General features: G+C 41.0%; 2 protein-coding genes across 2 annotated transcripts; one reads left to right on the top strand and one right to left on the bottom strand.

The window, feature by feature from the left end:
* Positions 1–3,698: 3,698 nt before the first annotated feature.
* Positions 3,699–6,113, top strand: Cpr22 (cuticular protein 22). The gene is made up of 2 exons (XM_072006475.1): positions 3,699–3,853; positions 5,397–6,113. Exons 1-2 carry the CDS (start codon positions 3,839–3,841, stop codon positions 5,775–5,777), a joined length of 396 nt encoding a protein of 131 aa, XP_071862576.1. The 5' UTR covers positions 3,699–3,838; the 3' UTR covers positions 5,778–6,113.
* A 2,746-nt stretch (positions 6,114–8,859) lies between these two features.
* On the bottom strand, positions 8,860–10,370 carry LOC139988677 (endocuticle structural glycoprotein SgAbd-2). The gene is made up of 2 exons (XM_072006353.2): positions 10,257–10,370; positions 8,860–9,748 (listed from the first exon to the last, which is right to left on the bottom strand). The coding sequence occupies exon 2, from the start codon at positions 9,720–9,722 to the stop codon at positions 9,336–9,338; it is 387 nt and encodes a 128-aa protein (XP_071862454.1). The 5' UTR covers positions 9,723–9,748; positions 10,257–10,370; the 3' UTR covers positions 8,860–9,335.
* Between the last annotated feature and the right edge of the window lie 1,576 nt (positions 10,371–11,946).

The raw sequence follows: 11,946 nt of genomic DNA, 5'->3' as shown, positions 1-11,946 counted from the left end.
AGTGTATGGTAGGAAACGAAAACAATGTGTGTAAATATCGTAGGTTCGCTAGGAAGATAACGTGTTTACAAAATCGAACAGATCCTTATTAAAGATTTCCAAGGTAGCGATCGGTCCTCGCAAATTCTCGATGAGTCGGTTATTTCGAAACGAATTTTGACAAGGGACAGAGAGAAAAAAAAAAACAAGATAAAAATGAGGGAACGCGAAAGCCTTCGCCGCAGCGAAATAACGAGAGACTACCGAGCATGTTTAATCACCAATTAAAAAAAAAGAATCGCAGCGCTTCGTTAGAGAAACGAAAATTCACGATTCCTTCGCATCGATGGGTTTCGTGTCGTTCAGTCTGTGGCTGTTGCTTGCGTGGGCTGGCATTCAAAGCGGTATAATTTACAAACCGTGAATTCAGCTCCCCGAAGTCCGGGTATTAATCTCGAGGAAGAAGTTATTCCGCGAACGAGTCACGGACGCGGTGTACCGAATACAGAATAGTTTGCCACGATGCTTTTTGCTCGGAAATTACAGTGGTATAATTTTCGATGCTCCCTTTCTTATTCCTCAACGTTTCGTAATACGTATCGTGTGAAAGCGGCAATTGATTTTCAATTTCATCGAGGTGTTTTATCGTCATAAAGTGGAAATCTAGCTACTTTTGTAATTTATCTATCCGCTTCCCGCTGCTTTATCGCGTCTCCCACATCTGTGTTGTACGATATCCGCGAATACAAGATCGAACGATTAAGATTGTAGTATAAATTTACCGTATTCGTCGTACAGCAAACGTTCCGTGTAAAGTTATTTTTACATCGATGCGTTGTTACAAGCAGACCTGCTTGTTAGAAAGTTTCTTAACTTCGTACGAGAAAAAGTAAGCTACGGAAAGTGAATTTCTAACGAAGTAAGAAAGTAGAAGAACGCAGATGTAGAGACGACTCGGTTCAACCCCTCGAGCCACGCTCCGGTCGATACAACGATATATTTTCGAAAGATGGTACCTAGTCCGCTACTTTCACGAGTGATACTTACGCGCGTATCTTTTGTTTACACTGGTCGTATTACGTAAGCCGGCTAATTAAAACTCCAAACATATCGCGACAGACTTTCCCCTATATTTGCCACGCTACTATCTGGTATCTGGTGAACCGGTGACTATTTGTTTTGCATCTTAACGTGTCAATCGGTAAATCGTGGGCGTACACTGTGATTTACAGCTTTCGTTGTTCGTTTTGTTTAGAGTGCCACACCGAAAGACTACGAAGTACGAAGATTATAAGACTCTACGATTATAAATTACAATAAATCGTAAAATAAAGAGTATTTGTTTTATTAAAAAGCAGAAATTTTATTTCCCCAACATATAAATTTCACTTTACCTCCAATTACATTATCGTACATAGAAATTCTCTCGCTACAACGAAACAGCCGTAATTTGTAGTATTTTTTGTGTTACTATATCTATACTATATCTTAGCGATTAAGTTTTACGAAACTTTCATAGAAACGAAACAAAATTGTCCTCGTGAAGCATATGCGTGTTAATTATGCGCGATGGACTCTAAATGTTAGTTTCTTCTGGTTTCAAAGGGTAACGAAATAGAAAAACGTACGAAAAAGCGTTTCCATTGGTCGGGAAACCACAAGTTATTTTTTCTCGTAGTTGCTACCTCGTGTAGTTAAGAATGCCTGCATCCGGACAGAAGCATCGCTCGAAGAAGATCGTCCATAGATATCGATGACGTGCCTCGGTGAATCACGCACTATCACGACTGACGTTTCCAGCAGGGTACTCGACATTCCTAAGAAAACGAGAATTTATTACAGCTTCGCGTATTCCTTGTATTTTCCATAAAAGAAGCGGAATAACGTCTTCTGGTATATAATTCATCGTTCTTTGGACGATTTAGTCGAGTGATTTATCAGTCGATTCGATTATAGTCAGGTCTAGCGATCGTAGAAGGAAGATGAAAACTTTTCTTCTACAAGTGGAAATATGATTAATATCATCGAACACGATTATACGCTAGTTTTTAAACCGTATTTACGCTTTAGTACACGTCATTAGAGACAATCGCTCATTTTTCTCTCGAGAACATCTCCGAGGCATCGGAGAAAATTAATCGTAAAGGTAAATATTCGATCGGATTACGACCTTTTGTATTTCATCGCGTAGCTACATATATCGTTGATTAAACGCAGATTTTAAATGCCACGTTCTATTACAACGTGTACGGCAAGTACCACGGTCAGATTAGATTAACAGAAATTTTTCTTTATGCAAAGCAAATTTGTATGGAAAAATATTATAATTAATATACAATCGATTAATATCTACCGACGATCAACTCTTCGAGTTCCAATCGGGTAACATTGATTAAACAGATGCACGCCCATACTTAATTCAAGGTAATGGTGACGCATCTGGTATGTTTCAAATAGAATAGAAAGATACACGGAAAGTGTTGCAAAGTACCTTCACTTTGTCCAGAAGGAACGAAAGTGAAATGCATGGAATAATGTCGAAGAAACGAAATACGACGCAAACGCGAGACATAAGAATTATAGAATGTAATTGCGCGTTAAACGCTATTTAAACAAAATAGCAAAACAATATATGCTATTACGTGTCACGTAATTATCGTCATCGACGTAAAATTCTATCTACGCATTACGTGTTCGATTTAGGCGTTTTACTCCCGAGGAGGAAATCAACGACGATGTAAATAGTTGGAACATCTTACGCGTACTATCGCGTATGATTAAGGGCAAACAACGAAAGACCACCGCTAAACAATTCGCGGTATAATATTATATAATATTCAGATAAGTAAGATTTATTCGATGGTATCGGTAACGTAGTGTCGACTTTGTAATTCAATCAAAAATACGAATAAGAAAAATTTACACGTTCGTCAGAGTACGAATCGTCTCATCGGTCTGTCGGTAATAATAAGTTATAAGTAATAAAGTCGGTATTGATTGTGTAGATAATCGTTATACGATAATTTGCATAGTTTCGATTTTCTGGATACATTGAAAATATTTTTCTAGTTAAAAAAAGATAAACTTATTATATTATATACGAGTATGAGGTGCGTCGGGAACTAAACTATATACATCGGTATCTTCGGACAGTCATCGTTGTTACTCGTTGGTTGTACAGTATCAAATTATACGATCGAATCTTAAGCTGCACGATTTCCGGCTCGACTGTGCCAAATTATAAGACAGGGCCGATATAAATCATTGTCCAACGTACTTCTATTAGAGCTCTTATCTTCTATTACGCGTCTCGGTTACCAACTCGTAACCCTGTCCGAATCGGTTTGACGCGAATCGATAGATCGCGAGTCAACCCTCGAACTCGTCTGACGAACGTCCACCTAAAGGGTCTCGATGGCATGGTGGCGCGTCGTTAAAGAAATTATGACAATTGAGCAAGCATCCTTTAACGGGGACCCGATGACATTTAGCGTAATGTGACATGCTGATCCCCGGCAAGGTAATCTCTCTCCGGGTGATGTACAATGTGTTGCTGTCCCTGTACGTTTCCTCGCATAGATACACACGAACGCGTATCGTGCGCGCGTTAAACGAGGATCCGTGTAACCCCTCTTAAGGTACCTCTGCCTCTGTGTCACTATCGTTCCCTCTCTGTTCCTCTCGATCGTGCCTCTCTGTCTGTCGCCGTGTCGCCGTGTCCCATGTGCGTCCTCCTAGGAGCACGGTGGCTATCGTTACTTGGCCAAACGATCGTATTGGTGATGCCTCCAGGGGTATATATACGACGAGCGCTGCGGGGCTTGATAAACACTTGCCCATCAGCGATTACTGCTGCAACATGTACACGTCACTGGTAAGCGTAATTAAGAGAAAAATCGCCAGCGGAAAGATCTCGGGACGAGGAAACCTAGGGTGAAACTCGCGGAAACGAAAATCCGGACCAATCGGAACGTCGTCGGAGTGAGCTCTCTGATCCACGGAGAGATTCGTCGAGTGATCCGTCGAGACCACGATTTTTTCGTTTCTGTGCGTGATACGTTTCGGGATACTGTGATACGCGTTGCCTGTGCCGTTTGATTCGCTCGATTCGGGGACGTATTGCGATTTCCTACGCAAGTCTAACGAGACGAATGGTCGAGAGGTGAGTAGGGTGAATGTAGAGAGGCCTGCGGTTTTAACAAGGATCGTGCGCGCTTGGTGTACATCCGTCTCGAACTTTAAGATCTCTAAATTATCTCGTTAGATAGTCGATCGAAGTTTTCTAACTCACCGCACAATCTAAATAAACACGTACGTTCTTGGCACGCGATTAATCCTTTGGTACTTTAGTTAGTAGTTATAGGTAGTATTCCCTGTTTCACGTGTTTCGTTATATGTTCGTTATCAACTCGAAAGCAGTCTCGGTTAATCTTTACTTATATATTTGTCTAATTACGTAAAGAGTTAGCAGTTTCGATGTTTACGCGGAAAGGTATTGATAGCAGAGAAGAAAATGTTATTAACGCGATAAACGTTCGAACAGTTACGAAACGCCGGCGACTACGTCTGACTTAATAACCGTCATACTACCATTCGAGTAGCGGCTGACTCGAAACGGTATCGCTACTGCGGCAAGCTTCCCGCCGTTTTCGACAATACGAGTTACTCGCAGTGTACACGACCGGATTAAACGACGGGTAATCACGCAATCGATTTCTCGAATCGATACGTGATCCGTTCTACCGTTTAAATCGCGCTTCACAGGCGCGTAATTACGTGAAAATCGATCTTTCGCGACGTAATTTATAGGTGTTTAAACGCAATAACGTAAACACCGAGCGAGTATACGTATACATAGGCGCGCGCGTTCACGACAGTATTCCACCCCGGTCCATTTGTCCCGACGTCTTTACGCGAAATTACGTGTCGCGTTTGTTTTACCGCTCAGCTATAATGACCAACGTTGCGTTAAGGACTCGAGCAAACTTTGAAATCGCTTCGATTAAACGCGTGTCTGCCGGTTCGATGCTGGTGCAAAAGCTAGACGCGTCATTTGCGAGCTAGAGAGTGATTCGCGCGGGACGTTCGAACGTTGTTTCGTAATTTTGTTCAAATCGAGGCAACGTAAACGTACGCGAGTTGATAGCGCGTTGGACGAATCGGACGTCGCTTACGATCGTACGAATTCGTAGAATATCGTATAAACGCGAAACCATATCGAAACGATATCCGAAAACCGCATTCACCCTACTGAAACTGTATAGATTCGACTTGGAAATAACAAAAGTCGGTTTCCTTGTTCCGAGCAGTGTTCCAACGTGAAAACGGACGATAACAAAACGGAAGAACAATACGGCGCGATCGGCGAGAAGGATAAAGGCAAAGTCGCGACTTATTTCTGTTTTTCGGATGTTCAGGTAGCCGTGATCGCGCTGACAAGCTGCGTGGCAGCTGCCCCAGCGGAGGACGTGATACCGATTGTCAGCCAAAGTCAAGAGGGTCCAAATCCGGACGGCTCGTACAAATGGAGCTACGAGTCAGGGAATGGGATCAAAGCGCAAGAGGAGGGTCATCTGGAGAACGCTGGCCAAGAGAACGAGGCGATGAACGCTCAGGGTAGCTTCAGTTATCCGAGCGACGACGGTCAACAAATCTCGTTGACGTATGTTGCGAACGAGGAAGGTTTTCAACCACAGGGCGCTCACCTACCTACCACACCGGAAATACCGCCGCTCATTCAAAAGGCGCTCGAATGGATAGCGGCGCACCCGAGCAAGGAGGACCAGAATCAGGTATAAAGGATGAGACGTGTACCGTCAGTGATCTCAAAACGAGCTACGTTCAATTTTCTTCTAACGTGAATTACGATGAATCGCCCCGTCGTCACCTCTTGCAGTCCAAGCTCTAACGAAACGCGTACTACTCTGGTTCAATCTGTTGTAAATATTTATTGTATACTTTTACGGACGTATATGTGTATTGTATATCGATATATTATGTCGTATTATATATGTATCGTGTATTGTAACACATGCAGACGCGAGTACGTACCACGGGCAGCGAACATGTACACGATCGTTGCCAGGTACGTACGTATTACGATGCATACGAAATAAATGTTGCAATTCAAGACACACCCTCGTCTTATCTCTTTGCCTGTCTTATTTACGTATTTTTATTCCCGTACATTTACCTAGAAGGTATACGAGAACGATACAGAGATATCGAGACTGATTTTTACCTTAACCAAGATTATCACAAAGTAGAAACAACTAACGTTACCTACGTTGTTGCGTCGAGTTGTACGAAACGTTTCTCCGATTACCGAGACGTCTCGCTTACCGGACGCAGCTTGAAAATTTGACGACAATTTGCTTCTCCGCTTGGCAAAACAAACTTGTCGAACTGACAACGTTAACTTCAATCGTAACTTTGTATCAAAACAGTGTTTATTCTTTGGCCCCGAATTTGTCCACTTTGGCCGGAACTGTTAGCTGGATCGAATGTAAACGCAGATCGAATTAAGGCTAGTTTACAGTCGCTTTAGGAAAAGCTAGGACAGAACGGGTCAACTACGGGTGCAGCCTGCAACTACAGAGTCACGTTGTAAATGCACGCGAAATTCTCTTCTCTGTTGACACTTCCTTGTCATTATTTACGATTCCGCTCCAATTATTCATATCAACGCCGGCTCGTTTCCACGAAATAATCCCGCGGCACTGCAATCGTAAATACAAAATACAAATTCCGAGCGCAGTCTGAAAGAGGAGCGTAGTTTCTTCGAGGAATTTGATTCGTTCTCGTTTGATCCGTGCACTCTAAGGTACGCGCTGATTTACGATAGAAAGTTTCAGCACGACGCGACGTAGTACAACGTTTTAAGCACGTGCTCGCTGTAGAATTGCCTCGACATCGTTAATCAATCGCGATACCGCGGACATAAAGGACGTCCTCCGGTAATTTATTCGAAGACGACGGTCTTGTGGATAACGCGGTCTCGTTTGCCTTTTGTTGCATTTCCTTGCAAATGAAACAGCAAATTGCCGTAACTTAAGAATTATATTCCACGCAAAGTTCAATCAACATAGTAGTAGTAAAATTGATAAGAATCAAAATCTTTATAAAGGGAACACGCGCGTTTTTCTATATGCTTGTATCGGGTTATGCTTAACGCGTTCGCATCGTTTCGTTTAAATCAACGGTACGATATTATAAATATAAAATGTTAAAGAATAGGAAGAACGATCGAGTAACATTAGCGTATTTCGTCCTCTATTTTCTTAAATCTCGTCGAGTTTGATAGACGCGAAATATCATGGAACGATCTTAATTATTACTAATTGCTGGCTTGATCTAAACACGTGTTAGTCAATTAGCTACACGTAACGCCAAACTTTCTCAACGAATCGTCTTATATCGGTCTGGTGCGTCAACGTCTCTTCGATGACGCGACGAAGGATTATCGATTGTGTCTGAAACTTTCGTTGAACTTTCACGAACGACAACGTTATACGCTTCTATTTTAGTATACCTGAGATATGTTGCACGTTTACAATGGAATTACATAATGCTTGGCCGTTCCAACTTCTGTCATCTATGCAAAACCATCGGTGAAACTTTTATCTTGGTATATACGATAGCCTTCCGAGGGCATCATTAGAGTACGTGTCAAGAGTCATAAATCACGTCTTAAACAAAGATGAATTACCGAATATATTTTCATACCTTCCTTCGTGATATAGAATAATCAGCTTCATTTACTATATCTTAGAGTATCGCGAAGTTCGAGCTAATAAACTTTATATATTCAAAGCCTATCAAACTATTAAACTTTAGCGTCGGGTATACTAAGAAACTTTTCACCGAATCTACCGTTTGCGTTATTAGAAAATCAAGATTTTCTAATAAACGCAACAGGACATTTTGCCATCTATAGCATAATGCAATTCGATAGCATTGGATGATATTTTATTACTTGTCGATGGATACATAAATTTGATAAAGATAGCAATTATTCTTCTTCTCCTCGTAAGTATCTCTTCCGACATAAATTATCTTCTTTGTATTAAGTTTCAACTTATTGTTACTTATTTAGTCGTCGACTAATTTTAATTACGAGTTATGGTAAGTGATAAAATATTAACAACAGAGGGGCGTTTTCTGACAACGCTGAAAACATGATAAAACAACATCAACCTTTTGATCGAAACGAATCAAATGTTCAAATACTTATGAACGCTAGTTTACCTACGGTACTTTTGTCGCTGTAACCACAGTACGTAAGACGTAAGAAGAAACGAGCACCACTTATCGCACTTCGACCGAATGGCATTTTCGTATTACAGCGCGCATGAGTCTATAGTATTTTCATTGTCGCCATGCTAGCGCAAATAATTTAACGAAATAATCTGTAAATAGGCGTAACGATGGGCGCGTGCTATTTACACGGTTAAACGGTTTTCTGCGTCTACCAAGGCGTGTGTAATCCAAACGAACGAGGACAACATCGTCGACAGCAACGATGCAGGTGCTGCAACGAGCAACTTTCGTACTCTGACACTTACGCCATATTTCTCTGTCTCCTTCGCCGCAACGGCAACCTTCGACCTCGACTTCCGTGCTATCGCGTTGCACCTGTCGCGAGCTATTTTGCTTGCAAATAGATCGTCTACGAAATCCGCGTGTTGTTTCGCCGAGATTCCAGTGCCACGACAACTCGCAGAACCGACGTTCGCCTTTTTCTTTTCAGTTTGTCATTTATCGTACACCGAGCTAGCATTATAATTCGGAATGTCGTTAATCGCAGCGTGTGAATTTTACTGCCATATTTTTGTCAAAATATTTCACTTAAATGGAATTAAGTAACGACGATGGATCATCTTGTTTGATGATCTTTTATATTTTTAGTCCATTTTCCACTTAATTTTATACAAACACGATTTATTTCTCTATTACCGTTGAATACCCGTCGCAAGAACACGAACGACTTTATTAATATAAATCGACTGTAAAAGTACTATATTACTTACGTTATTTACAAAGCAATCTTTTAATTAATCGATAGAGAGGTACGAATATTTTATGGCGATCAATTAATAACATCGGTTCGTTAATCTATAATACGTTTAATCTAAAGTTTTTACATCTTAGTTCTTACGAAATGCTTTTCTTCGTCGCATATTCTTCGAACAATTTCCACACGAATAGCGTAGTTCGATGAATTCCAAGAATGAGAATTCAAATTTCCAGAGAGACGTACGTACTTAAAGTCAAATTCTTTAAATCATTCGGAGACTTCTTCTTCGCGCGATATTGTCCTGTTAAGAACGAAACATAGTGGAAAACTAGAATCCGTTTCACGCGTCTTTGGAGGGATGAGCGGCTATCCAGTCGAGGGCACGCTGAATGAGAATGGGTATTGGTTGCGTGGGTGGTGGCGTTGGCAGATGCGGCCCTTGAAATGCGGCACCGTTTTCGTTAGCCAACCAGCCGAGGTTGATTCTCGTACCATCCGGCGCGGTCCACGAGGCCGAGCCGCGAACTTCTTCGGCTTCCGCGTCCTTTTGACCACGATTCTTCAAAACACCCTCTTCCTCGACGGCAATGCCATTAGCGGTTTCCCATTTCGAGTAAAAGCTTCCATCCGGATTGATATCCTGACTTTGGCTGACGATGGCGATCGGTTTGTCCGCGGCTAGCGCCATAACTACCATACTCAGCAGGCAAATTGTCCGAAAGTGCATGATGCGAGCGATGGGTGGAAAAATGTCTGAAAAAAGTCATTACTGTCGTGACGCGTTAAGGTACGTTATTCTAACTCGACTCAACAGCAGAACTTTGTTCGTCCCAATTCTATTTATTGCAATTTTTATTAAAATTAATTAAAAAGTTAATAAAAAAATCCACTAAAATTCACTAAAATTAGAAAATAAACGATGACGCGTGTATGAACAGCTATATGTCGATCTTTTTCATATGTACTGTATCTCCGACGAGTAGATACGCGTAATTCTATCTGTATTGCGTATTATACTTTCGTGTCGGTTAATTATCGCGTATCTCGTTAAAACCGTGACAAGTGTCCGATCATAAATCTAAGTAACGAAGTAGTTATCCGTTTAGGCCGGTTAATTCAATTAAGTGGTTTTGCGAACGTGATGATTAAGTTAAGCGTTCAAATGTGGCGTAAGTAGTTGCAACGATACGCCTGTTAATCGGTAATCGATGGAACGTGCGCGCGCTAAGATAACGATCGAAAGTCTGTCTATCGATCATACTTGGTTATTGACGGTGTCGACGCGATCGTCCAACCTCGTTTTCTGAATTTCCAGATAGCGCGTGCGAAACCCTACTGGCGAGTGAACATCTATCGCATGCACCTTTTATAGTTTGAAATACTCTCCGCTATCACCGACATTTTCCGTTCAAATGTCACTCGGTGATACCGGTTCAGCCTTCGTATGACCGGTATCGCGTAATAAAGAAAACCTCCCGGCTGGATTATGGCACGAGCAACCTGCAATCAATCCACGCCTAGATCGTCAATTATAATAACCGTTACCACTTGCTATAAATATACAAATTGCTTGGAACTTGTATTTTCTATCGCATTACTTCTGGAGCTTCCTTCGAGTAGACTGGACAACACGCGCAAGCACCGTGTCAACGAGTTTACGTCTCTTCTCTTTAAAGAGCGTGAGAAGTCACTTTTACGTACTTTATTCGTTGTTTATGTATCGCTTATTACCTTTATGAACTACCAGTTTCATATTTTCTTACGCAATATACGAACAAAACAGATTCCTGTTTTCACGTTTCCATGTTTCCTTTTATGTCGCTTGTTTTTATACAATACAAAAGCAAACCTCTGTGCGTTGGACTAGCTTGAAAAAGCAAAAAACCCTCGCTTTTCGATCGTACGATATATATACGTATGTCAGTTTTAAATATATACGCGTGATCGTTCCTCTAAGAGTATCGAAGTACGAGAGGTAGCGAGAAGTATTTCGAATGAAAGTTGTTTGACTTCATGGACCAAACTTAACGAGATATCTTGATTTCTCTTTATGTTCGTCTTTAAAGAGGCTTCAATGCCAATGTAACATTTTTTAATTCCCTGCAAAAAAGTACCAAGGTACTTTCATCTTGCAAAACATGTCGTACCAAGGAAAGACACCGTAGTACTTTTATGTTTATGTTTTTCTTGTAACGTTATAAACAGAAGGTTATCTTCGTGCGTCTCGAAGCACAACCTGAACGGAGAAGATCCAGCATCCTCTGAACACAAAAATCGATTACTCGCTCATCAAGAAAGAAAAGGACATTTCGGATTTATAAGAACCAACAACAGTTAAGAAACAAAAGTTGTGGAAGAAAGGAATCATAGATGGTATGTGTGCTTATCAGGAAGAATATATTGCGGAGCACTTGCAAGAAAGTTGTACGTACAGGGTGCAATAGAGGGGCGCTCGAAGACTGTAGAACAGAACAGAAAAACTTGACTATCTTCGATTTTATCGTTGTTAATTTACTTTAATCGCTAATACCGTACAATGTATACGGTTTTATCCATTCCAGAGGTGCAAAATCGGGAAAAAAATAGAGCTTTCGTTTTATTCTTATTTCAAGTACTAAAATGCAATTTATTAGTTCTATTTTCTTTTTTTCTCTTTCTTTGTTTTTTGCTCGTTATAAAAGTATTTGATAAATACAGGTTTGCCCTATAGTAAAATAAAGTACAGTATGCTATACGACACTTTCCTTGTTATCGACGTATCGTTATTCACGTTATCAATCGTATCGATAATGCTGCTACGTTTTGACAAATACTTGCTGTCAGCTACCTCCAGATTCGAAAGAAGAGTATTACATCATAACGATGTATATCTGACGTCGTCGACCGTTAATTTTTTAGCGACGGTACGCCTACGTAATGGTTCAGAACGAACCTGAATGTAGAAACATTTT

Source organism: Bombus fervidus, chromosome 7, assembly GCF_041682495.2.
Source record: "Bombus fervidus isolate BK054 chromosome 7, iyBomFerv1, whole genome shotgun sequence".
Lineage (NCBI taxonomy): Eukaryota > Metazoa > Arthropoda > Insecta > Hymenoptera > Apidae > Bombus > Bombus fervidus.
This window is presented reverse-complemented; position numbering and strand designations above follow the sequence as displayed.